The sequence below is a fragment of the Ursus arctos genome, unplaced genomic scaffold, assembly GCF_023065955.2.
Source record: "Ursus arctos isolate Adak ecotype North America unplaced genomic scaffold, UrsArc2.0 scaffold_33, whole genome shotgun sequence".
Classification (NCBI taxonomy): Eukaryota; Metazoa; Chordata; class Mammalia; order Carnivora; family Ursidae; genus Ursus; species Ursus arctos.
In genome coordinates, this window is record NW_026623019.1 from 633,281 (window position 1) to 660,846 (window position 27,566).

Below are 27,566 nucleotides of genomic sequence, written 5' to 3' on the forward strand. Positions count from 1 at the left end.
GGATAACTGAAATGACTGAAACTGAGAAACAAAGAAAGACTGAAGAAAAGTGAATAGAGCCCAAGGGGCCTGGGGCATACCATCAAGGAGACCAACATGCATGCTGGGGGCAGGGGTCGTAGAAGGAGAGAAAGGGGCAGAGAAAATATTTGAAGAAATGGTGACCAAAAACTTCCCAAATTTAAAGAAAAACATGAATATAAACTCCAAGTATGATGAACTTAGAGATCCACACTGAGACACATTACAGTCAAACTGTGGAAGGACAGAGTATTTTGAAAGCAGCAAGAGAGAAGTGACTCATCACATACAAGAGGTCCTCAATGAGATCATCAGCAGATTTCCCATCAGAACTTTTGGAGGCCAGAAAGCAGTGGGCTGCTATATTCAAAGTGTTAAAAGAAAAAAAAAACCCATCAACCAAGAATCCTATATCCAGCAAAATACAAATCCAGTCAAAAGTGAAGAAATCATGACATTCTCAAATAACAAAAGCTGAGGGACTTTGTGACCACTTGACCTGCCCTGAAAGAAACACAAGGACATCCTGCATCTTGAAATGAAAGGACACTAGACAGTAATTTGAAGTGATAATGGGAAACAAAATCTCAGTAACGGTAAATACAAGGGCAATTGTAAGATCTGCTGTTACTGTAACTTTGGTTTGTAACCACATATTATTTTCTACATAATTTAAGATTGAGAGACTGCTTTTACATCTTTTGGGTATATACCTAGAAGTGGAATAGCTGGGTCATATTGTGATTCTATTTTTAATTTTTTGAAAAATCACCATTATGTTTTTCACAGTGGCTGTACCATTTTACATCCTAACCAACTCTTGTTTTTATCTTCTCTGTTTTGATTATATACATATATATTAATTTTACTTGCTTTTTATTGAAGTATAAGTAACCCAGTGTTATATTAGTTTCAGGTGTGCAATATAATAGTTCAACAATTCTATACATTTTTTGGCGTTCATCATGACAAGTGTATTCTTAGTCCCCTTTATCTATTTTACCCACTCTCCACCCACCTCCCCTCTGGCAACCACCCATTTGTTCTCTGTATTTAAAAGTCTGTTTCTGCTTTACATATATTGACGATCTGTCATTCAGTGCATAAATGCTTATAATGGTCATATCTTCTTGCTGTATTGAACCTTTTATTAATATATTATGGCCTTCTTTGTCTCTTGTAAGCTTTTTGCACTTAAAGTCTATCTTGTCTGAGATTAGCATAGTCATTCCTTTCTTTTGGTTACTATTTGCATGGAATATCTTTCTGGCTTGGTCCAGGGTCCCTGTGGCCCAGATGAAGGACAGTACCAATTGCACGCATTTGAACCCCAGGCAGGTTGAAATGTTTCCTAACCCTTCTTTGGGCTGCTGAGTTACCCACCTGCTGCATGCACTGGTAGAACACAAAGCAGGGTGCCCAGCTGGATGCACACAGCACTTTCCTCCTTTGCCCCTAATAAGGCAGGTAAATGCATCAACCCCCCCCCCCCACCAGCCTGCAGGTTACCCATCCTTCCAAGCATGGCCTTTGTCTCTGCTTCTCAAAGTCCCCAGAACAGACCCTGCCTGCTTACTCCATTCTTGTGTGATAGCTGACTACGTCCATTCTTCTTGCCCATCACTCCTCATCACTGACAGCCTGTGGTGGGATCACCCCTGAGAGACACCATGCACACTTGGTGTGGCAAAGCATGGATGTATACATGCATGCCCACAGCCGAACCCAGATTTTGGTTTCATTTATTCATTCACTCATTGCTACATTCATTGGAAGGCACTTACTGGGAGCTGGGCATGGCGGGCACCATAGAGGCTGTGAGGTCACGGGAAGTTACCTTCCAGTGGGGGAGGGGGTATACAGTGAAGAAAGGATGGGTTCATGTGCAGAGAAGAAAGTCCTGTTACTGCGGTGGTGAGGACAGGGTGGAGGGAGGAGCCCTTGAATGCAGAGCTTCCTGAGGGCCCACCTGGGAGAGGGAGGTCAAGCCCCAAGCCCAAGAAGCCATTTGGAATTCTTCAGCCAGTCTGGAGAGGAGACACTCAGGCACAGTTCCCTTGCTATCTTGTGGCACCTGGGTGGTGATATTCCTGACCACTCGTGACCAAGCAGGCTGCTGAGATGGCCTGTACCTGACCTAGGGTAGTCTACACGTGCACAGTTTCCCCCATTACAAACACCCCACCGGAGTGGTACATGTGCTGCAATTGATGAAAATGCATTGACCCATAATAATCACCGAAGTCCATAGGTTACATTAGGGTTCACTCTTGTTGTTGTACATTCTGTGGGTCTGGACAAACGTATGACGGCAGGGATCCACTAGGACGGTATCATACAGACACTGGGTGGCCAGAATCTAGTGGTGTGTAGTGGTATCTCATTGTTCTGACTTGCAGTTCTCTACTGCCGTAGGACGTTGAGCATCTTTTCATAGTTGATTAGCCATCTTACCTATCTTTTTTTGGTGAAGTGTATGTTCATATATTACACCCATTTTTAAATTGGGTCAATTTCCCTCGTTTTTTTTTTTTTCTTTTTGAAGTACAGTTGACCCACTGTTACATTAGTTTCAGATGTACAACATAATATGATTCAACAACTCTGTACATTACGCTGTGCTCACCACAAGTGCAGCTGCCATGTGTCCCCACACAACACTATTACAGTACCACTGACTCTATTCCCTATGGGGTGCCCTTCATTCCCATGATTTATTCATTCCATAACTGACAGCCTGTATCTCCCACTCCCCTTTGCCCATTTCTCCCACCCTCACCCTTCTGGCAACCACTGGTTTCTTCTCTGTATTTATGGGTCTGTTTCTGCTTTTTGTTTTTGTTCTTTTTTAGATTCCACATATAAGTGAAATCATATGGCATGTCTTTCTCTGTCTGACTTAATCCATTTAACGTAACACCCTCTAAGTCTACCCATGTTGTCAGAAATGGCAAGAGCTCCTTTTTCATGGCTGAGTAATATTCCATTGTATGTACATACACCACAGCTTTTTTTAAAAGTAAGTTTCATGCCCAATGTAGTGCTTGAACTCACACCCCTGAGGTGAAGAGTTGCACACTCTTCCAACTGAGCCAGCCAGATGCCCCTACACAACACCTTTTTTACCCATTCATCTATCCATGGACTTGGGTTGCTTCCATATTTTAGCTATTGTAAATAATGCTGCAATAAACAGTGGTGCGTATATCTTTTAGAATTAGTGTTTTTGTTTTCTTTGGGTAAATACCCAGCAGAGGAATTACTAGGTCATATGGTATTTCTCTTTTTAATTTTTTGAGGAATCTCTATACTGTTTTCCATAGAGGCTGCACCAATTTACATTCTCACCAACAGTGCACAACAGTTCCTTTTGCTCCATATCCTTGTCAACTTATTATTTCTTGTATTTTTTATTCTAGCCATTCTGACAGGTGTGAGGTGATATCTCATTGTGATTTTGATTTGCATTTCCCTGATAATTAGTCATGTTGAGCATCTTTTCATGTGTCTGTTGGCCATCTGCATGTCTCCTTTGGGAACATGTCTTTTTGGGACCTCTCCCCATTTTAATAGGATTACCTGGGGTTTTTTGGTGTGGGGTTGTAGATTTTTTTTTAAGGTTTATTTATTTGAGGAAGAGAAAGAGAGAGTGAGAGAGCGAGGGCAGGGGCAGAGGCAGAGGGAGAGAATCCTCAAGCAAACTCCCCACTGAGGACAGAGCCTGACGTGGGGTTCGATCTCAGGACTCTGCGATCATGACCTGAGCTCGCATCCAGAGTCGGCCACTTAACCAACTAAGCCACCCAGGCACCCCTAAGTTCTTTATATATTTTAGATATTAACCCCGTATTGGTTATATCCTTCGCAAATACCTGCTCCTACTCAGCAAATTGCTTTTTGTTTGGTTGATGGTTTTCTTCACTGTGCAAAAGCTTTTTATTTTTGGGTAGTACCAATCGTTTAATTTTGCTTTTCTTTCCCTTCCCTGAGGAGATACAACTAGACAAATGTTAAGGCCAATGTAAGAGAAATTACTGTGTTTTCCTGTAGGAGTTTTATGGTTTCCGGTTCAACATTTAGGTCTTAAATCGATTTTGAGTTTATTTTTGTGTGTTAAGATAGTGGCCCAGTTACATTCTTTTGCACGTAGCTGTCTGGTTTCCCCAACACCATTGATATGCCCATTGTATATTCTTGTGTCCTATGTTGTAGAATAATTAACCATTTAAGTGTGGTTTTATTTCTGGGGTCTCTATCCTGTTCCCTTGATCCATTGGTCATTTTTGTGCCAGTACATCACTGCTTTGATTGCTACAGCTTTGTAGTATATTTCAAAGTCTGGGACTGTGATACCTCCAGCTTTGTTCTTTTTTCTCAAGACTGCTTTGGCTATTCAGGGTCTTCTGTGGATCCATACAAAACTTAGGACTTTTTGTTCCAGTTCTGTGAAAAATGCTGTTGGTATTTTGATAGGGATTGCATTGAATCTGTACATAACATTGGGTAGTGCGGACATTTCAACAATATTAATTCTTTCAATCCATGAGCATGGACTATCTTTCCATTTGTTTCATCTTCAATTTTTAAAAAATATTTTACTTATTTAGAAGAGAGAGAGCACATGTTCACCTGCATGAGTGGGGTGGGGGGAGGGAGGGCAGAGGGAGAAGCAGACTCCCCACTGAGCTGGGAGCCCGATGCAGGGCTCAATCCCAGGACCCCGAGATCATGACCTGAGCCAAAGGCAGACACTTAACCAACTGAGCTACCCAGGCACCCCATTCAATTTTTTTTTCATAAATGTTTTACAGTTTTCAGAGTACAAGTCTTTCTCCTCCTTGGTTAAATTTATTCCTAGGTATTTGATTTTTTTTTTTTGGTGCAATTGTAAATGAAACTGTTGTCTTAATTTCTCTTTCTGCGACTTTGTTAGTGTATAAAAATGCAACCAATTTCTGTGTAGTAATTATGTACCCTGCAACCTTATGAATTCACTTATTACTTCTAATAGTTTTTTAGTGGAATCTTTAGGGTTTTTTTCTTTAAATATGCTGCATGCCTAACGTGAGGCTTGAACTCATGACCCTGGGATCATGCTCTACTGACTGAGCCAGCCAGGCACCTCAGGGTTTTCTATATACACTATCATGTCATTTGCAATTAGCAAAAGTTTTACTTTTTTCTTACCAACTCGGATGCCTTTTCTTTTTCTTATCTGATTGTTGTGGCCAGGACTAACAGTACTAATGTTGAATAAAAGTGGTGAGAGTGGACATCTTTGTCTTGTTCTTAATCTTAGAAGAAAAGCTTTCATCTTTTCACCATTGAGTATGATGTTAGCGGTGGATTTTTCCATACATGGCCTTTATTATCTTGAGGTATGTTCTAAACCCACTTTGTTGAGAGTTTTTATCATGAATGGATGTCGAATTTTGTCAAATGCTTTTTCTGCAGCTATTGAGATGCTCATCATTTTTATGCTTTAACTCCATGTGTCACATTGATTTGGAAATATTGAACCACCCTTGCATCCCCAGAATAAATCCCACTTAATCATGGTGTATGATGCTTTTAATGTAGTGTTGAATGCATTTGTGAATACTTTGAGGATTTTTGCGTCTATGTTTATCAGTGATACCGGCCTGTAGTTTTCTTTTTCATAATGTTTTTGCCTGGTTTTGGTATCAGAATAATGTTAGCTTTGTAAACTGTATTTGGAGGCATTTCTTCCTCTTTTTGGAGGGGGTGGGGAACAGTTTCAGGAGAACTAACTCTTCTTTAAATGTTTGGTAGAATTCACCTGTGAATCCAGCTGGTCCTGGACATTTGTTGGGAGTTTTTTGATTAACGATTTAATTTCATTACCAGCAATTGGTCTGTTCATATTTTGTGTTTCTCCCTGATTCAGTTTTGGAAGATTATATGTTTCTAAGAATTTATCCATTTCTTTTAGGTTGTCCAGTTTGTCGACACATACTTATCCACAGTAGTCTTATGTAATCCAGTGTATTTCTGTGATATCGGTTATTACTTCATTTCTATTTAATTTGTTTGAGCCCTCTTTTTTTCTTGATGAGTCTTGCTAAAGGTTTCTCTCTCTTTTCAAAGAACCAGCTCTTGGTTTCATTGATCTTTTCTATTGTTTTTTGGTTTGGGATTTTTTTGGTCTCTACTTCATCTTTTCTGCTCTTTATTATTTCTTCTGCTTTGGGTTTTATTTGTTCTTCTAGTTCTTTTAAGTGTAAGATTAGATTGTTCATTTGAGATTTTTCTTATTTCTTGAGGTGAGCCTGTATTACTATAAATTTCACTCTTAGAATTGCTTTCACTGTATCCCAAAGATTTTGGACCGTTGTGTTTTCATTTTCATTTGTCTGCATGTATTTTTTATTTCCTCTTTGATTTCCTCATCGACCCACTGATTGTTTAGTGTCGTATGTTTTCTTATTGTTGAGTTTTAATTGCTTGTATACTTTGGATAATAGCCCTTTAACAGATATTTTCTCCAAGGCTGGGGCTTATCTTCTAATTCTCTTAACCATGTCTTTAGCAGACCACAAGTTTTTAATTTTAATGAAAATCAGCATATCAATTATTTCTTTCATGGACTGTGCCTTTGATATTGTATTTAAAAAGTCATTGACATATCCAAAGTCACAGATTTTCTTTTATGTTATTTTGTAGGAGTTTTATGGTTTTGTGGTTTACATTTAACCCTATGATCATTTTGAGTTAATTTTTGTAAATGGTGTAACATCTGTGTCTACATTCTTTTCTTTTTTCACGTGCTCGTCCTGTTTTCCAACACTTTATGTTGAAAAGACTGTCTTTTCTCCATTGAATTACCTTTTCCCTTTGTCAAAGATCAGCTCACCATATTTATGTGGGTCTATTTTGGGGCTCTCTATTCAGCTTCACTGATCTGTTTGCCACTACCACACTATTTTAATTACTGTTGCTTTAGAGTAAGTGCAGAAATCAGGTATTCCCTCTTCTTTTATCTTCTGGAAAATACTGTAGAGAACTGATATAAGTTCTTTCTTAAGTTTTTGGTAGAATTTACCAGTGAAACCATCTTGGTCTTGTGCCGTTTTGGAAAGTTATTAATCATTGACTCAATATCTTTAATAAATATAGGTCAATTCAAATTGTTAGTTTCTTCTTGTGTGAGTTTGGGCAGACTGCATCTTTCAAGGACTTGGTCTTCTTAACCTAGGGTATCAAATAGATAATGGGTCAAAAAATAGACAATGGGTCCATCTCATTTAGGTCATCAAATAGAGTTGTTTATAGTATTCCTTTATTATCCTTTTATCCACTCCTAGTGATGGCTCTTTCTTTCATTTCTAATATGAACAACTTGTGTTTTCTCTCTTTTCTTAGTTAGCCTGATTAGAGACTTATGTATTTTAGTATTTTTTTCAAATTACCAGCTTTTGGTTTCATTAATTTTTCTCTGTTGACTCCTATTTCCAACTTCACTGATTGCTGATCTTTTATATTTCTTCTGCTTACTTTGGACTTACTCTTCTTTTGAGAACTTTTAAGGTCTACTCTCTTAGCAACTTTCAAGTATACAATATTGTTAACTATAGTTACCATGCTGTACATTAGATCCCCAGGACTTACTTATAACCAGAAGTTTGTACCCATTGACCACTTTTACCCATTTCCCCCTACTCCCTCACCCTTGCCCCTGGCACCATCAATCTACTCTATGAGTTTGGATTTTTAAGATTCCACATATACGTGAGATCATACAGTATTTCTCTTGCTCTGCTTTATTTCACTTAGCATAATACCCTCAGGGTCCATCCATGTTGTCACAAACAGCAGGATTTCCTTTTTTAATTGAGGAATAATATTCCACTATATATATATATGCATATATATGTATTTATAGATTTTAAATATTTAAAAAATTTAATTCCACCATAATTCACACACAATGCTAGTTTCAGGTGTACAATATTGTGGTTCAACAGTTTTATATATTACTCAGTACTCATCCTAAGTGTGCTCTTAATCTCTTTCACTTATTTCACCCATTCCTCCCACCCACCTCCCCTCTGGCAACCACGCTTGTTCTCTATATTTAAGAGTCTATTTTTTTGTCTTTTTTCTGTTCATTTGTTTCTCAAATTCCACATATGAGTGAAATCATATGGAATTTGTCTTTCCCTGACTTTATTTCATTTAGCATAATACCTTCTAGATCTATCCATGTTGTTGCAAATGGCAAGATTTCATTCTTTCTATGGCTGAGCAAATATTCCATTGTATATATAACAGATTTTGTTATCCATTCATCAATCTGCGGGCACTCAGGCTGTTTCCATGTGGCTATTGTAAATAATGTTGCAATGAACATGGGAATATAGGTATCTTTTTGAAATACTGATTTCATTACCTTTGGATATATACTGAGAAGTGAAATTGCTGGATCATATTGTAGTTCTATTTTTAATTTTTAAAGGAACTTTTCTACAGTGGCTCCACCAGTTTACATTCATACAGATAGGGACAAAGGTTCCTTTTTCTCCACATCCTCACCAACACTTGTTATCTTTTGTCTTTTCGACAATGGCCGTTGTGACATGTGTGAGTTGAAATTTCATTGTGGTTTTACTTTGCATTTCTCTAATGGTTAGTGATGCTGAGCAGCTTTTCATGTACCTGGCCATTTTAGTATCTTCTTGGGGGGGGGGGAGTCTATTCAGGTTTTATAACCACCTTTTAAATTGGATTATTTGTGTTTGTTTTTTTTCTATTGAATTGTTTGAATACCTTACATATTTTGGATACTAAATCCTTATCAGATATATGGTTTGTAAATATTTCTTCCCGTTTCATAGATTGCTTTTTCATTTTGTTGATTCTTTTGCTGTGCAGAAGCTTTCCAGTTTGATGTAGTATTGCTTGTTCATTTTTTCTTTTTACTTTTTGTGCTTTTGATGTCACACCCAAAAATTTGTTCCCAAGACCAATATCAAGGGGCTTTCCACTCTGGAAAACAGTGTGGAGGTCCCTTAAAAAGTTAAAAATTGAGCTACCCTATGATCCAGCCATTGCACTACTGGGTATTTACCCCAAAGATACAGACGTAGTGAAGAGAAGGGCCATATGCACCCCAATGTTCATAGCAGCAATGTCCACAATAGCTAAATCGTGGAAGGAGCCGAGATGCCCTTCAACAGATGACTGGATTAAGAAGTTGTGGTCCATATATACAATGGAATATTACTCAGCTATCAGAAAGAACAAGTTCTCAACATTTGCTACAACATGGACGGCACTGGAGGTGATAATGCTAAGTGAAATAAGTCAAGCAGAGAAAGACAACTATCATATGATTTCTCTCATCTATGGAACATAAGAACTAGGATGATCAGTAGGGGAAGAAAGGGATAAAGAAAGGGGGGGTAATCAGAAGGGGGAATGAAACATGAGAGACTATGGACTATGAGAAACAAACTGAGGACTTCAGAGGGGAGGGGGGTGGGGGAATGGGATAGACCGGTGATGGGTAGTAAGGAGGGCACGTATTGCATGGTGCACTGGGTGTTATACACAACTAATGAATCATCGAGCCTTACATCGGAAACCGGGGATGTACTGTATGGTGACTAACATAATATAATAAAAAATCACTAAAATAAAAAAAAAAAATATCAAGGGGCTTTCTCATGTTTTCTTCTACAAATTTTATAACTTGAGGTTTTACATTTAGATTTTAGATTGATTTTGATAACTGATTTTAGATCTTTTTTCCTAATTATACACATTCAGTGTTATTAATGTCAATCTAAGCACTGATTTCACTGCATCTCACAAATTTTGATCAGTTTTATTTTCATTTGCATTTCATTCAAAACATTTTAAAATTTGAGATTTCTTCCTTGATTTATATATTATTTAGAAGTTTTTAAATCTAGTCTCAGTCTGTTTATGATGCTATAATAATCAGTTTTAATGAGGGGATTTCATTTGGTTGATCATCTATCTATCTATCTATCTATCTATCTACCTATCTATCTACCTATCACTGAGAGTACAGTACCCTTAAAGAGACTTCCTCATTTTAAAAAAATACCATAGAATTGGATGCCTTATAACAATACAAGTTTATTTCTTATAGTTCTGGAGTCTGGTAAGTCCAAGGCTGGGAAGTGCCAGCAGATTCAGTGTCTGGTGAGAGCCCACTTTTTGTCTCAGCCCACCTTTTGTCCTCAGCAAAAAGGATAGCAAAAAGGTAGCTCTCTGGGCCCTCTTTTATAAAGCACTAATCTGACTCATCAGGACTCTACCCTCATGACGTTCTCACTTCTCAAAAGGCCCCACCTCCCAATACTGTCATGTTCAGGATTAAATTTCAACATATGAATTTTGAAGGACATACACATTCAGTCTATTGCAAATCCAAATGTATTTTGGGATTTTCCAGCTATCTTATTATTGAATCTAGTTAAACTTCACTGTGTTCTGAGGGCATATGTTGCATGATTTCTATTCTTTTTTTTTTTTTTAAGATTTTATTTATTTATTTATTTATTTATTTATTTATTTATTTGACAGAGATAGAGACAGCCAGTGAGAGGGAACACAAGCAGGGGGAGTGGGAGAGGGAGAAGCAGGCTCCCAGCAGAGGAGCCTGATGTGGGGCTCGATCCCAGGACACCGGGATCACGCCCTGAGCCGAAGGCAGACGCTTAACGACTGATTTTCTGCCTATCGGATCTGTCCATCTCTGAGAGGGGTATTCAAATCTCCAACTATAATAGTGGATTTCTCAAAGTCTCCCTGCAATTCTACCAGCTTTCCCCTCACACAGTCAGACGCCCTGTTGTTAGGGGACTACACGTTAAGGATTGTTGTATTCTTGGAGAACTGATCCCTTTGTCCTTATCTAAGACCCATCATTATCCTTCTAACTTTCTGTGCTCTGAAGTTTGCCCTGTCTGAAATTAGTATAGCTACACCCACTTTCTTTGGATTAATGTTAGGGTGGTGTATCTTCCTCCATCCCTTTGCTTTTAATTTTGTGTGTCTGTATATTAAAAATGAGCTTCTTGGGGCTCCTGGGTAGCTCAGTTGGTTAAGCATCTGCCTCCCACTCAGGTCATGATCCCAGAGTCCTGGGATCGAGTCCCACATTAGGATCCCTGCTCAGCAGGGAGTCTGCTTCTCCCTCTGCCACTCACCCAACTCATTCTCTCTCTCGCTCTCACGCAAATAAATAAAATCTTAAAAAAATAAAATAAAGTGGGTTTCTTGCAGACACCATACAGTAAGGTCTTTGTTTATTGATCCATTCTGAGAGCCTATCTTTTAATTGGTGTATTTAGATCACTGACTAATCTTAATCGTTGCCCTTGTTCTTTGTTCCGATTTGTCTTCTTTCTTAGCATATCAATTATGCTTTTTTTAAAAAAAACCTTTTAGTCGTTGCCCAACAGTTTGCAAAATATATTTTCAAATAATGCAAGAGCTCTTTTTCTTTTTCTTTCTTTCTTTTTTTGGAGGAGAAGGGGAGAGGGAGAAAGAATCTTAAGCTGGGTGTGGAGCCTGACACAGGGCTGAATCTCACAACCCTGAGATCATGACCTGAGCCAAAATCAAGAGTTGGACGCTTAACCAACTGAGCCACCCAGGCGCCCCTATGCAGGTACACTTTCAAATAACACCATGCCACTTCTCAATTAGTGCAAGTACCTTATAATAACAAAATATTCCTAATTCTTACCTCCTGTCCCTTGTATCATTGCTTTCATCTCACTTCCACGTGTGCTGTAATCATCAAAAACATTATTACTATTATTATTTTGAACAAACTTATTAGATCAATTAACAGTATGTACAAGGGTATTTTTACTTTACCTTTATTTATCCCTTCTCTAACAATCTTCCTTTCTTTATGTAGATCAGAGTTTCTGACCTATGTAATTTTCCTTCTCTCTGAAAAACTTTTACATTTATTGCAAGGAAGGCATACTGGCAACAAACTCCCTCAATTTTTGTCTGAGCAAGTCTTTATTTCTTCTTTATTTTTCAAAGATAATTTCACAGGATACAGATACATAGGTTAGTCTTTTTATTCCTCTCTAACCAGTTTAAATATTTCACTCCGCTCTTTCTTGCTTGCATGTTTTCTAAGAAGTCAGATGTAATTTTTACTTTTCACTCACTACAGGTAAAACCCCCTCCACTCCTCAACCTCTCTAGCTTTTTTAAGGTTCTTTATATTTTATTTTCTGTACTTTGAATATCATATGCGTAGGTGTAATTTTATTTTCGTATTTGTCCTCCTTAATGTTCTCTGAGCTTGGTTCAACAATTTGGGGAAATTCCCAGTTATTGTCATTTCAAGTATTGCTTCTCTTCCTTTCTCTTTCCTGCTGGTGTTCCCCTGTGCGTATGATACACCTTTTGTTGTCCCACAGTGATATTCTTTTCCAGTTTTTTTTTTTCATTCTCTGTCTTTGCTCTTCAGTTTTGGACATTTCTACTGACAGATCCAGAAGCCCAGCGATTCCTCAGCTGTGTCCAATCTATTAATGACGTCATCAAAGGCTTTATTACTGTCACAGTGGTTTACTTCCAGAATTTTAAAAATCTTTCTTAGATCATTCCATCTCTCTACTTATATTACCCATCTGTTTCTACATGGTGTCTACTTTTTCCATTACTGCCCTCAATATTAGTCAAAGTTGTTTTAAATTCCTGGTCTGATACTTCCAACATTTCTGTTGTATCTGAATCTGGTTCTGATACTTATTCTGTCTTTTCAGAGTGCGTCTGGTAAGGTGTGGGGAAGAGGAAGCATTCTACAGGCCTACAACAAGGTCTGTGATTAGAGCACCTGTGTCCCTGGGCTCTGAACTCCACAAAGGTTTCACAGGTTTTTTTTCTTCTTTTCACCCCTTCAGGTAGTAAAGTATGGCCAGAGGGGACTGGAGTTGTGTATTTCCCTTCCCCCAGGTCTCTTCGGCCATAGTAAAATAGTTTGTCCTCCAGAGGAGGGCTGGTCAAAAGCAGAATACTCTAGGACACTTAAAAATGGCTCCTTTTCCCATTCTGCTGCTGACAGAATCCTGAGGGGACTTTCCTTTGATATTCATAGTGAGACCCCCGTAGAGCCACTGGAGGTAAAACTCATGTAAGCGTGAGGGTCCCCACGACTGGGCCCTCCCAGGCTTTTCACTACACTGAGCTTTCGGCAATCTGCCAATTACAGTTCACGTTTCCCTGTCCAGGTTATAACTGCTCTGATAAGTTGTAATTCTCTGTATCTGTCTCCATAATTTTGGGGACAGTGGTGTGTCCTGTAACCTCACTTCTCTGACAGATCCAAGAAGGGTGGTTGCTTTTTCAGTTTGTTCAGCTTTTCACTTGTTAGGACAAAGTGATGATTTCTAAGCTCCTTACAAGTTGGACCAGAAACTAGAGGTTCTGTTGGAAAATTTTGGAGTACGGATTCAATTTCTCATTATATAAGTCTGTAAGATTATTTCCTCTGGAGTGTTTTTGTAGTTGGTGTGATTCAAGTGACTTGCCAAATCATCAAGGTTATCTAATTTGTTAGCACTGTTAGATTATCTTATAATCCTTTTTATTCATGTCAGGTCATAATATCCCCACTCTTATCACTGATGTCAGTAATTTGAGTCTTCTCTGTTCTTCAGTCTGGCTAAAGACTTGTCAATCTGTCAATCTTTTCTAGGAAATAACTTTTGTTTTCATTGATTTTTTTTCCTATTGATTTTTATTTTTCACTCACTTCTGCTCTATTTACTATTTCCTTCTCTCTGCTGCATTTGGGTTTAGGTTATCTAATTTCTTTGGTGTATAAATGTTGATAGATAGTACTTTATTGTAATCTATTTCTGTAAAATCAGAAGCAATTTCCCCATTTTCATTTCAGATTTTTAGTACTGCCTTCTTTTTTCATGATGTAAAGGTCTGTCATTTTGTTGATCTTTTCAAAGAAACAACTTTTGGTTTTGTTGATTTTCTCCATTTCTCCTCACTGCTTATTTCATTATCTCCACTCTAATCCTTACCATTTCCTTTCCTCTGGTTGCTCTGGGCTTAGTTCGTTCTCTTTTTCTATTTTCTTAAGGTGAGAGACTAGGTTATTGATTTGAGATCTTCTTTTCTTCTTGGTATCTTTTTTGACCCATTAAGTATAGTTTCATTTACACATACTTGTTAATGTCCCACATTTCATCATTATTCTCAACTTTATTCTATTATCATTAGACAATATAGTTTGTATGATGTCAATCTTTATTGTTTTGTGGTTTACCAGATGCACTTAATAAGAATGTATATTCTACTGTTGGTTGGAGTGTTCCCTAGATGTAGTAGGTCTAGCTGGTTCATGGACCTGGTATTTTTCTTCCTTTTTGATACTGTCTTGTTGTATTATTAAAAGTGAGGTATTAAAGTCCCCAACTCTTGTTGAACTACTTCTCCCTTCAATTCTGGCAGTTTTTGCTTAGTATGTTTTTTAGCTCTGTTGTTTGGTGCATATGTATTTATTACTGTTATAGCTTCCGGGTGACTTCACTATTTTATCATTATATAATATCTTTCCATGTCTCTCGAAGCAATTTCTGTTCTATAGTCTATTTTGTCTGATATTACTATGTGGTTACTGTTTGCATGGAATATTTTTTTCATTCCTTTACATTTAACTGATACATACCTTTGACTCTAAAGCAAGTCACTTATGAATGCGCAGCTCAATCATGGTGTGAGAAATCAATGCAATTTGGCAAGTGAATCTATCCCAGCTTTGAGTCTCTGTTGTATGCTTCCAGTTCATAATGTACAGAAACACACACAGGCAGCCTGCACGGACAGACTCAGGGTTACCCCTGGGAGGAAAAGTGGGTGCAGAGTGCATAAGAGCTCTGAGGGCTGCCCTTGTCTGCTTCTCATGCAGATGGTGGGTGCAAAGTGTGCAGTTTGCAGAACTCTAGCCAGCGGACACTTTTTTGCACTCTTCTGTAGTGTGCATTACCCTTAACACCTTCGGGTAAACAAATCTTAATTCCCTACTTGACAGTAAAATGAACAAAAGGCATCCTGGCATGTGTGTGTGTGACTGATTCTATTGTTCTCCCCTCCTAGGAGGCCCAGGAGGGGGTGTGCTCACGGTATCAATGCAGGGAGACCTTTTCTGTGGGTGAGGTACTGTGGCATTGCCTTTTCCTGCTTAGAAGAAGCTCCGTGTGGGGGTGGGGGGGCAATCCCCCCACCTTAGGGACCTGAGTTTACAAAAGCAAGGTTCATAGGTGAATGAGATGAACTCACAAGAGCCAGTGTTCTTGCCCACAAGAAATCTGACAAAATGGTAACACATAGCCCTTCCAGCTCCACTGTTTGTACATGGCTGAAAGGTGAGCACATACAGAGGAAAATCTGATGGCACCCTAACCCTGCAAGATCCCATGGCAGATGACATCAGGATATAGGCACATCTGTTGTCCCAGGAGGCTCCTAAGGGCAGGAGGCAGCCTAGAGCCTCGCCAGGACTGGCAGACAGAGGCATCCCATTATTAACTGTCTCAAAAAGCACCCCGGTGGCGGGGTGGGGGTGGGGGGAGCAAGGAACTCTGTAGCTGCTGGTCACACAATCTGTGTTCACTGTGTGCAAATGTGGACTGTACGTTGGGATGGGTGCCATTTCCTAAATGCAAATTACACTTTGGTTAAAAGCTGACTAAAATTCACACTGTTACAGGACAAAGGCCCAGCTCCATGGCCTGGCACCCCAGACCTTGGGGATGATGACAGTGGCAGCAAGAACCACATCATCAAGTCATCTGTTGAGTACCTTCTGCATTCCAGTTACCTAGGGCTTGATGAAATTTCACAACCTCTGAGCCAAGAACTATCATCCCTAACCTACGGAGGGGAAACTGAGGCCCAGAGAGAACTCAGCCACGGTAAGTGAGCCACTGAAAGGGGGCGATTCAACCAAAGGTCTACCTTCGAGCTGAGCTGTTGTTTCCAGCTCTGGGAACCTTTCAGGGGTTGGGGTGAAAACCACTGCAGGGAGATGGAGGAGGCGGTGGAAATGGAGAAATTCCCTCTTGGAAGGGAAGGCCAAGCAGGAGGCCTTTCAGGCCAAATGACCCCCCAACTCCCCTCAATCAAGAGACTGGCACTCCATCCCTGAAATGAAGAGCCACAAGTACAAGAACCCAGAGCATGCTAGGAGTAGAGAAGGCCTCGGCGTCTGTGCTTGTGAGTCAAACACCCCAAATGATGGGACTGGGCCAGAGCCACAATGCGCCACACACATGGAGGCAGCCAAGGGCGGGATGGCACCTGCCCTGCCCACCCCACTGCCAGCATCTCCTCCTCCTCCTCCAGATCTGTCACGGGCTGTCTTTTCCACCTCTTCCAGGGGCCTGGTGGGGAGGCATGGGCCAGCAGGGGAGGAAGATTCCTTCTAGCTACTGAGTTAGAAAAATGAGTCTCTTTTGAAAGAGGTTTCAAGCTGAACACGGGTTCCAGCAGCCGCTACTCAAGCCAGACGGGCATCATGAGAGGAAGGAGCCCTGCAGCAACCACAAGGCAAGGGGTGAGACCTTGGGTGGAGGGAGATGTCCTGGGAAGAGGCCAGGGCAGTGAGACCCTGGCCTCGGAGAGCTGCCCCAAGGTTTGGGCAGTCCCTCAGGCCTCAGACTGTCAGAGAAACAGTGCCAGAGTGTCCCCAGGACTTCCTGTCCCCTCCGCCAGGATTTGCTCCTAAGCTCACACCAGGATAAGCTCAGCATGCCTCAGAAACATTCCTACAGGTGAACATGGCTTTGCACGGACAAACAGGTAACTCTTATTGCCTGAATCCATTCATCCCTGAGTTCACAGAGCAAGAGTTTGGACAGCAAAGGACCCCACATTATACAAATATCTGCTCTTGCGAGAGGATAGCGTGAAGGCAACGTGCTCTCACTGCCACACTGCTGGGTGCTCACAACACCTGAGGCCCACTGCCGGAGGCGTCCCACACCTCCCCTCCTGTCCATACCTCCCGAAATGGGCCTCAGGCTGCCTCCAGTTCCTACCACCAGGGTTACTGATAGGCTGGTTTTGTTGTTTTAGGTACTGGAATTACGATGCATTGCTGGACCCACAGTCACCTGGAGCAGGGGGTCAGAGCAGCCACAGAGAACAAGTCTTGTGCTTTTGTATTATTCTTTATTTATTGGTCCTACCAACGAGACCCTTACCAGGCCCACTGTTCCTATGTGAACTGGCTTTGCAGACATTCGTGCCGCATGCCCGTGTCCCAAGTCGAGACCGATGGCTCCTTCCTACTCTTTTTCCACGCTCTGCCTCATTTTCTCAGAGTATGAAGGCATTTTTGTTTGTTTGTGTCTGTGTAAAGGTTCCTTGGCAGGAGAACATGCATATGATCTTAAAATAAAGACAACATTCTGACACTAAGGTAATGCACAGAAAAAAATACAGTACTCAGACATCATTGCAAATAAATACCCATACAGATGACGTTATCGTAGATGTAACATTATTTCTTACGAATCAACACTGTAATAGAAGGTAAAAATAGGGGTCCCTACAACTAGGAATAAGAAATGCTTATTCCAGGAAACAGAATTCTTTTATCCTTGCTACTTATATATTATTATAATTTGTCCTTTACTTTGGAGGAGGGAGGACACTTTCTTCCTCTGTGAGTACCAATTTTACCGTAAGCACAGCCTCACTCAGCAAACCTGACAGGACGCGGCCCTGGATTGCTGAGGGGCTTTACCGAGTTCTGTTTCCTGAAATTAACAGTGATTAGTTACACCAAGCAAGAGAATAGAGCACGTCTCTTCCTCACATTTGCAAAGAACACTATGGCTAGCCCTCACCCCAGCGCACGAGGCCGACAGCGCCGGCACCCCTGCCCCCGCTCTTCACAAACGTGGCATGCTGCTCCCCGCTTGCTTAGCTTGTCTCTCGGGCCCATTTGGTTCCCAAAGCACACTCAACGTGTGTGCTCACTTTCCTTTTCTCAGCCCCTGAATTTGCAAGGATCTGTGCGGTAAAGAATCACTGACTAACAGAATTTTGCACAATTGCTGTTTTCTTTCCCTCAATGAAGATGCCCAGGTTCACATATGAAGGTGTGCGTCCGTTCACACCTACTGGTCCACACTGGCCTTCAACTTTCCCAACTAGCTCTTCACTGTCCATTTTAGAGCACGTACGATGCTGGGACACCTCCCTTAACTGATGAAGGCACTACTGGCAATGATTACTAACAAAAAGGCGTTGAAATAGAACACCCTAAAAATCGACGACTGTAGGATTTTCTAAGTGTACCACAATATGGCACAACAACCAGAACAAAACAATTCCAATTTGGAATTTCACTGGTACAGTTGCATAAAATTCTGTTAATCAGTCATGCTTCACAATGTCCTAAAACCCAGAAGATTCTGGAATTTGTAGGTAATACTACTCACTCAATAATTTATCTTTTTGTTTTCAAGTGCCTATTACTGTTTAACCAGAGCAAAGGTCAAGTTTTCTTCTTGTTACATTAAACTATTCCTAAGAATAATAATAATACAATATGAAAAACCCCAGAATCGGAATACCCTGGATTTCTTAATGAACATGGCATTTAAAATCTGTAATTTCAAACATGAGCCATAATGCCGTAAAACCTAAAAGGCAGCTGAGCCACAGCGTGGATACATTTTGCTGAGCTCCTTGCCGGGTCGAGGCCTTCATCTAAAGAGTCTAGAGCTACACGCTAGGAAAACACATCCATGCCACGTGCTGACGTCAGATCAACACGGCGGGAGCTAAGACGGCGCGCTACAGGACCACGAGACAGACCACGGCATCTGAGACCGTCTCTATGGGAGGGAGTAAGGAAGCAAATATAATATCAAAATATCAAAAGTGCACAGGTTGATCGGATAAAAAGGGCATCTGTAAGAGGGAGACCCCGGTGTTGAGCGTTTCTAGCGGGTTTCTAAGCGAGCCTGACGGCCGCTGTCCAAGCAGATTCTTCAGCGCGGTACAAAGGCCTTCCAGGCAGCAACCGGCAGCATTCTCAACATTAAAGCTTTTTTTTTCCTCTGCCATTAAACACTCAGGGAATGCTAACTTGGAAAGAACTGCAGTGGCATATCCAAACACGTTTCTAAGTGGACTTTTAGGCTGCCCTTCCTTCCTCTGCGTGGGCCCACGGGAGGGGGAGGGGCTGCAGTGTAACAGGGCCGCGGCCGAGTCCTCCCCGCAGCTACTCTACAGCTGAAAACGGGAGAAAACAAGACAGCGTTAGAACCGGCACCAGTCAGACAACCGAAGCTCTGGCCGGGTGAGGACGTGGCGCGTTAGTGGGCGGCAGAGAAGACCTGCAAGTGTTAGGAGGGGACACCAGCCCTGGTGCCTCGGGAAGACCCCTGCAAGTATGGAGAGAAGCGGCGTGCCAGGCTCGGCAGCGGGCAGAAGCGGCGTGCGGGGCCAGCGGGCAGCCATGCCCCTGGAAGACCTGCTTGCAGAGGGGACGGCCTGACCCCTCCTCAGGTGGGAGGGGGATCCGAACGAGACCCGACGTCCCGTCAGCAAGGCAGCCTGGAGCTGGGCACTGGCACGGCCTGGCCCGCATCTCCCTGCTTCGGTAGTCTGCCAAAGCCAAGGGAGTCTGTGCAGCACCTGGAGTCTGGTGACCGAGACGCGCTTGGGAACCGAGGCGAGAGCTGTAAGAGGGGCAACGCAAACCCCCTCTGGAACATGGAGAGATCAGGCAAGGAGCCCTTCAGGGAAAGGACGGAAGCTTCGTATCCTATAGCCCCCATGGGCAACAGGGAGAGAAATACTGCAAAGTCCTGCTTCTGCACATGGGACCTCAGGTGGCCTATGCATGCCAGCTCTGGGAACGGAGAGTCCTACAGCTGCCTTTGCTGCCCGTCCCCACGTCTGGAACTGCACTGACGAGGGGGAACCATCCCCATCCTGCGTGCGTCCTGGACCAGGCCCCAGGCCGTGCGGGGCTCCCTCCCCACACTGGGCTAGGCTCTGGCTACAGATGTGGGAATCCCTCATTTTAGCCCATCCACTGGGGGTTTCCAGAGCCCTGTTCTGGGGGGTCTGATGATGAGCAGAGGCTAAAGAAACCTGTCCTGAAGGCTGGGACACGCTAAGTACAAAGGACAGGCTTCCTGTGAGGACAGGGTCTGGCCAGGGACTTCAGAAGTTTTTCTCACGAAAAAACCCCAGGCCTTGGGCCTGCCAACGTGTCACCTCACAGGCCACCAGACAGCCATGCAGATGTCAGAGAGAGAGGCTGAGCCTGCTGAGCTCTGTGCCCGGCGAGTATGAGCAGTGCCCGGGGCACACACGCGCCCGGGCTGGAGGACGCAGGGCTCGAGGCTGCTGTGTTTCTGGGCTTGGGGGAGGGAACTCTGTCCCAAATGTGATGTGCGGTGAGATTCCTCACCAACTGCAAAGGAATTCTCTGTCAACTGTGCCGAGCTCCGTGCGGCCTCCGACGCTGCGCTTAGTGCGCGGGCCGGAACCTCTAACACTGCTTCTGGTGCTGGGGCAGAGCCACTGCGCTAGACACATGCAGGGAACATGCAAGTTTCACCTCGGGTTCCGCCCCCACCCCTGCAGGAGCCCGCGGCACACAGGCCCCAGAAGGCCCCGGGTTTGCAAGGACACGCGGCTCTGACCCACCTTGACACGCCCTCCCCCCACCATGAGAGCAGCTGCTGTGAAGGGTGGTCCCGAGGGGTGAGAACAGACACAAAGCTCACAGGGTCCAGGTGGAACAGCGCGCCGCCTCGGCCACATCCTTCCCTCTGTGCATTAGTCACGGTTAAGACCAGCCTAGCACCGCGGTCCCACTGCTGCTGGGTTAGTGGAGGTGAAGCGGACAGGTGACGTGCGGCAGGGTAGCTGCAGCTGCGGCCCCGTGGCCCTAATCGCAGTAAATGTTATACTTCTCGCCGCAGAGCACCTGGGTGGTGAGCCCGGCGCCCTCGGCCCTGTCGCTGGCACAGGCGCAGGTGTGACTTACGCTCGGGGTGCCCGGCTTGGCCTTGGAAGCGGCCTTGGTGCGGCCCCGCCGGGTCTGCTCGTGGTCCAGCTCGAGCAGCTCCAGCCGCTGGGTGAGCGCCAGCTTCTGCTGGATGGCCATGCGCAGCAGGGAGTTGAGCGTCTTCTTCTCGTCCTCCGCGGCCGCCAGCTGCCGCTGCATCTCGTCCAGCTGCGTGATGTACTCGTCACACCTATGGAGGTGCCAGAGGCAACAGCGTGGCTGAAGCAGCCGCACAGCACACGGCACACGTGGCTGAGGACCCGCCCGGAGGGCCTGGGCAGGCGGGCAGAGGGCAAGGGGACTAGGAGGAAGCGGCTGGCCCTCAGGCTTCCCCTGGGAAGGGCTCCCCAGCTGGTTTTCACTAAGGGAGATGGCAGCTGCCCCGCAAGCTTCCAGATGGCTGAGGGGCACCGGGTCCTCACGGGTAAACCCAAAGGCAGGACTTGGCTTGTTTCAGATCGGTGTGTGCACACAGTAGGTGCCTGGTAAGTCACCAAATGGCTAACGAAGAGTCTGGGAAAAGCACATGTGGACGTGCCCCCTCCTGTCATCTGCTTAACTGGGACCTGTACCCCCTCTCTCCATGGAGCTGGGAGAGAAACACCCACTCCAGGTGTGTCCCTGAGGGAGCCAGCAGTGGGCACGCCTGTCCCTCACCTCCACCCGCCACGGTCCTCCCTCTCTGGGGGCCAAGGGTGCACTGCCAAGTTTGTGATCTCAGGTTATCTGAGAAGCCAAGTTCTTAAATGAAACCGGTTGCAGAAGTGAGGCTCACCACGCCGCCCCATGGTGAGGCAGTGACTGTGGGGTCCTTCCCAAACTCCTCGCCCAGGAGGACAAGGAGTCTTCAGGGAAGCCTGGAATTTTCTTTCCTTGTCTTTGTTCCTCTCCTACAGCACGAGGAGCAGTGGACCCCGATCTGGGTTCCAACCCCATCCAAACCATAGCCTCAGCCTCCCTGCCCTCAAGAAGACCCACCCGGACCACCGAGAGCCCGTCCCTGGTGCCTGCCCAACACCAGCCCCTCTGGGGGTGCCAACGCCTGAAACCAGCCCCCCTCCCCACGCAGCCTCCTGCTGACTTCCTGGTAGAGGCGTCCGGGTGCCTGTGAACACGGGTGACTGCCCCCCCCAGCTTAATCCCCAACTGGCAGGTCAGACAGGGCACCCCAGGACCCCACTTATGCTGGGCAGGGAAACTTCCTGTGAATCTACAAACTTCCTGCTGAGTTCTGGGGGGCTAACTCCCTGTCTGTCGGGGGTCGGCCTCAGCCCGCACCCCCTTCAAACCTCGTGCCTCCAGCCTGGCCTCTGGGCCCTAGCCTCTCAGCCTCCCGCCAGCCTCCTCCTCTTGCGTGCAGAGTGCAGATGATGCTGCAGTCAACAGCCCCGTGGGCCTTCACCGGCGGCAGGCACGGAGCCCCCCGCAGGGCCTGACCCCGGGCCGCACGGGCAGGAGCCGTGGGCGTTACCTGGTGGCAAACATGGCGCGCAGGGAGGAGAAGGTGGCTGCGTCCTCCTTGAGGGCCTTCAGCTCGTTGCGCAGCTTCATCATGGTCTCGGTCACCATGGCCTTCTCGTTCTCGTACTTGCTCTTCAGATTGGCCAGGGCCACCTCGGCCGTCTGCGGGTCAGACACACAAAGGGCAGGGGCTTGAGAAACGGTGGGGGGGGGGGGGTCTCGCCCGGGGCGGAGGAGGAGCGCGACCCCGCGGCCACGCACCTGCTTGTTGGCCTTGAGCACCGTGCGCAGCGTGGTGATCTGCTCCCTCTTGGTGCTCAGCAGCGACTTCAACTTGAGGATCTCCTCCATGAGCGCCTCCCGGTCCTTGTCCGCGGCGGGGCCCAGCTCCTGGGAGGCCAGGCGCTGCCGCGACAGCTCCGTGGTGCGGTCCACAGCCGCCTGCAGGTGCCTGATCTGGTCACGGATGATGGCGATCAGGTTATAGATGTTCATGGGCTCCCGACGCGGGTCACTCAGGGGCGAGGGCAGGGAGGGGCCAGGCGAGGGGCTGCTGTCCCCCGCCCCGCCCTCTGTGGCTGGCGGCCCCTTGGGTAGGACGGGCGAGCGGCGCCCGCGGGCCTCAGGGCTGCAGTGGCCGGCGCCGGCCGGGCCCTCTCGGTAGTAGTCCAGCACGACGCGGGTGGGCGTCTCGTTGTTGCACATGCACACGTGGTGGTAGAGGTTGGCCAGCTCCTCGCTGAAGGTCACCAGCTCATCCTGGGCCACGCTCAGGCTGCCCTGCGTTTCACCCGCGACGTCACTCACCTTCTTCAGCTCTGCCTGCAGCCGGGCCAGCAGCTCACGGTCCTGGAGGCTGGCCTTCTCCAGCAGGGAGACCTTCTCAGTGAGCGCCTGGCTCTCGGCCTCGTGCTGGCCCTTCTCCTCTGCATGCCGGGCCTCGCCAGCCTCGTGCTCACTGCGCAGGGCTTTCAGCTGCTCGCGGAGCTCACCTGCCTCTGCCAGAGCCACACGGTACTTGCAAGCCAGGATCTCAGGCCCGTCGATGTCCACCTCGTAGTAGTCACCATCCTCGTGGCTGTCGCGCTCCTTCTCGCTGTCCAGCGCTGTCCGCCGCTCCTTGCCGGCCTGCAGGCGCCGCAGAGCGCTGAGGGTCTCTGTGAGGCGGCTCACCTCCTCGCGCTGCTCCGACAGGGCTCCCCGCGCCTGCTCCAGCTGCTTCTGTGTGTCCTGCAGGGTGGTCAGCAGTCCCACCTTCTCCCGTTCCATCTGCAAAAGCACAGGAGGCCCATCAGCAGCCCGCACACAAGACCCCGGGACAGACCCAGTGGTGACCTGCCTGTGCCACAGCTGTCATTCTGCAGGTCTCTGCGACGTATGCAATGGGGGTGCCACATGTGGGGCCTCGATGGGCCCTCCCCTGCCTGGAGGCTTGCAGAGCTGGGCAGGCCCCTCCTTGGAGAGTGTGGCAGCCGGGGGCCGGGTCGTGGTGCAGACCCCGAGACTCTGCCCTGTACAGGGCAGGAAACCCTGATGTGACGCATCCGTAGGCTACAGCACAGGAGGCCGCACAGGGACCCCGAGAGGGGGCATGAGAAAACCTGGGGGACCTGGGGCGGGCCCAAACCGCCCCCTCATCATCAGGAACCTCCTTCTCTGGGCACCTCCCCTGCAGCGCCACTTATGGTAACAACGTGGACTTCACAATAAACACTAGGAACTAGGAATGGGGGTGCACAACATCGACAAAAGCCCGGCATCTGGCCAACACCGTCGGGGGCAGGGCTGGAGGCGGAGACCGAAGCCCCGGGGCTGCGACGACCCTGGCCGCCCCCACCTGCATCAGCTGCTGCTTCAGCTTCTGGATCTCGGAGATGTTGAGCTCGCTGAGGAGGTCGGACACCAGGCTGGGGGAGGGCGGGGCGAGGCCCTCCTTGGAGGGTGTGGAGGTCCTGTTGTCCAGCGGCAGCTTGGCCAGGCCACCGTGCTCGAAGCCGTTGGCCAGGGCCTCGGCGTCGTCGCTGAGCTTGAGGCCCTCCAGGGAGACGTGCAGGTGGCTGGTGTAGAGGGAGTCGTTGATGCTCATGTAGTGGGACAGCTCCTTGCGCAGGCTCAGCTTCTGCTCCCGCTCCGTCTTCAGGGTCTCCAGCGCCTCCTCCAGCTGCCGCTCCGAGATCTCCTTGAGCCTAATGGCGTCCTCCAGCTGGCTGTTGAGGTACTCGGTCTCCTCCTCCAGACGCTTGATCTCGTGCTTGAGGCCCTCAAACTCCACCTGGAAAGACAGCGACACTGTCCTGCGCCCGCACGAGGGGGAAGCATCGTGCAGACGCCACAGCAGGGGCTGGCCGATGCTCGGGGGCTCTGGGCACGAGGTGCACACACACACCTGGGACCCGTGCACCTGCTGTCGGCAGAGCCAGAGACGCGACGGACACCAGGACACAGGCGTCCCTCTGCACGTGGGTCGGGTCACTCAGAACGTCACCACACACACACTGGCTGTACGTTCTACAAAAGCTACTCAACGAACACGAATAGTTGGTTAAATACGGTAAGATGCATCAAACGCGTACACGGTGACCATCACTTCCAGTCCTATTTCCAAACAGAAGCACGACCGCGCCCACGGAGGGACGTGCCGCAGCGCTCCCGGCACCCAAACCCGGAGGCACCCCAGTGGGAGCGGAAGACAATCCAGAGTCACACGGACTGAAACCATGTCTGCGGGGGGGACAAGGGAGGTGCCTGCAGTGGGGGCTCAGGGCCTATGGGACATTTCTAAAAACACTTATCACTCTGGTATATTGGTGCAAGAAATAAGGAGCAAACCAGTTAGATGCAGGACTGACTGGATCTTTAGGAATCACGGCCCAGGGGAGGGGAAGGCCAGGGAGGGGACTAGACGCCACCACCTGCCTCAGTTTCCCTGTCTCAGGACACGTGTGCATGACCGCTGATGCACACAGTGTCGCAGCAGGCCTGCTCTGCAGGCAGAAGCAGGGGCTCAGCACCTCTGTCTTGCTGTCGACACACACACATGGGCCCAGGCCTCCCCAAGCAAGATCTGAACCTCCAAGACGCTGAGGTTTGGGGCTCCTGGGAAAAAGGTCCCCCGGTCCTCAACCTGCAGAGCTGTGGCCCCTGCAGAGGTAGGCGGCAGAAGCAGGCCTTCAGGGTTACCACGTGGGCGTCCTGTCACCAGTGGAAGTGATCCTTCTCACCCCACCTGTTGTTGGGGTAATATGAACGCAGCAATGAGAGGTCAGACACCTCCCTACTGCCCCTCAATGCCCATGAGCTCTACCTGGGGGCCACCAAGGCCTGGGACCACACATGGACAAGGGAACGGGCAAACCTGAGGCAGTGGGAGGGATGGAGCTGGACACCCCTCGTCTTGGGCTCTGGGTGTCCCCTCTGCATCACCTTCTGTATTTTTTTCCACTTTTGCTGACCAGGACACCTTAGCCAGGCCAGCAGTCAGCCAATTCTACAGGCAGAGACCTCATTCTCGTGGTCCAGGAGAGGCCAGGCCCTGCCACCACACCCCCCAGGCCACAGCAGTGTGCACGGCCCTGGGCTCGGCTGTGGGGAAGGAGGCAGGGAAGCGCCTGTAGGCCGCAAAGACCGCGAAGGGAGGGACGGGCCGTAGCCCAGACACTTGCCTGGTTCTGCCTGAGCACAGACACCTGCTTCTGCAGGCTGATGTTCTCCTCCTCCAGCTCCGAGTAGTCCTGCAGCAGACGGGCCTCTCGGAACTTATACTCCTTGATGTCATCCCGCAGGCGGCCACGCTGGGTCTCCACGTTCTGGTTGATCTGCCGAGAGGAAGGTGGGTGTGGGCAGCTGGCAGTAGCTGGTCCCACCGGCACTGGAGGCCACGTAGCTGGGACTCAGAGCCCACATGGAGCCTGGTGTGGCCACCCAGCCGGAGCCGCGGCCCGAGCAGTGTGCTCTGGGGGTGAACCGTGCAGGGTCTCGGCCTGCTCTGACCCCTGGTTCCTTCATCTGTAAAATGGGCTAAAAGCAGTCCTTCCGTCACATGCTGCAGCTGCTCGAACAGCCCAGCGCCATCTGACCCAGCAATGACCGTCCTTGGCACGCACTCTGAGAAGCGGCAGCACTAGTCACAGTAGCCAAATGTGGAAACAACCCAAAGCCCGCTGACCGGCACACAGTTAAACGGCACATGATACATTCATACAGCAGGTGTCGTCCAGCCATGAAGACTGACGTGACACACCACCGCGTGCCGTAACACGAAGGAACCTGGAACCACTACCGTGAGGGAAAGAAACTAGATACGTGGTCACATACCGTGTCATTCCACACACAGGAAATGTTCACAACAGGCCAACCCGCAGACACAGAAGGCGGAACGTGGGGTGGTGGGGAATGAGCACTTGACACGGTTTCTTTCTGGAGTCACGGAACTATCCAGAAGTGGATTTGGGACGGTGTATAAATCTGTGTACAAATCTGTGTACACGTGAGGTGAGCTGTAAGGGTCGCGGATTATAGGAGTCAAACTGCTACCTTGAGGACTCAGGTGTCACAGACCTGATGTGAGCTGCCACCTGGTGCCCTAAGCCAGGACCTGGCTGGGTCCCTGGACCTCAGTCCTTGTGACATTCTGGGCCGTCCTGCACGTGACGTTTTGCAGCTCCCTCCTGCACTGTGACACTGGAACGATCTCCAGACCTGGCCAACGCCCCCAGGGGGAGGGATGACCCCTAGACAGAATACCTCCCACCTGTTCCCGTTTCCATTTGGTGCCCCCAGACCAGTGCCACCCTCCGGGCCTCCCCGCTCCCCGCACTGCCGGCACACTGGCCTCTCCACTGTGCTGGGGCTCCGCAGACAGGACCCCGGGTCTCCATGCAGGTGCACACACAACAGCAACACCAGACTGCTAAAATGCAACAGGCCAGGGAGAAAGAAGGAAAACAGGAAAGCAACAGAAAGGGGACGTCATTCCACAGCAAGCACTCCTGACAATTACTCACTA

General features: G+C 47.2%; 1 protein-coding gene across 3 annotated transcripts in view; it reads right to left on the minus strand.

The window, feature by feature from the left end:
- Window positions 1–6,792: 6,792 nt before the first annotated feature.
- BICD2 (BICD cargo adaptor 2) overlaps window positions 6,793–27,566 on the minus strand; it is a 51,992-nt gene continuing 31,218 nt past the window's right edge. The window contains exons 3-9 of one of the 3 annotated variants that reach the window (XM_026519136.4): window positions 26,224–26,376; window positions 24,399–24,833; window positions 22,823–23,830; window positions 22,572–22,723; window positions 21,080–21,290; window positions 11,765–11,808; window positions 6,793–7,233 (exon numbers count right to left, since the gene is read on the minus strand). In XM_026519136.4, the coding sequence (XP_026374921.2) occupies window positions 11,794–11,808; window positions 21,080–21,290; window positions 22,572–22,723; window positions 22,823–23,830; window positions 24,399–24,833; window positions 26,224–26,376 (1,974 nt within the window). In that variant the 3' untranslated portion in view covers window positions 6,793–7,233; window positions 11,765–11,793. The other 2 variants (XM_026519137.4, XM_026519135.4) reach the window with 2 other exon arrangements.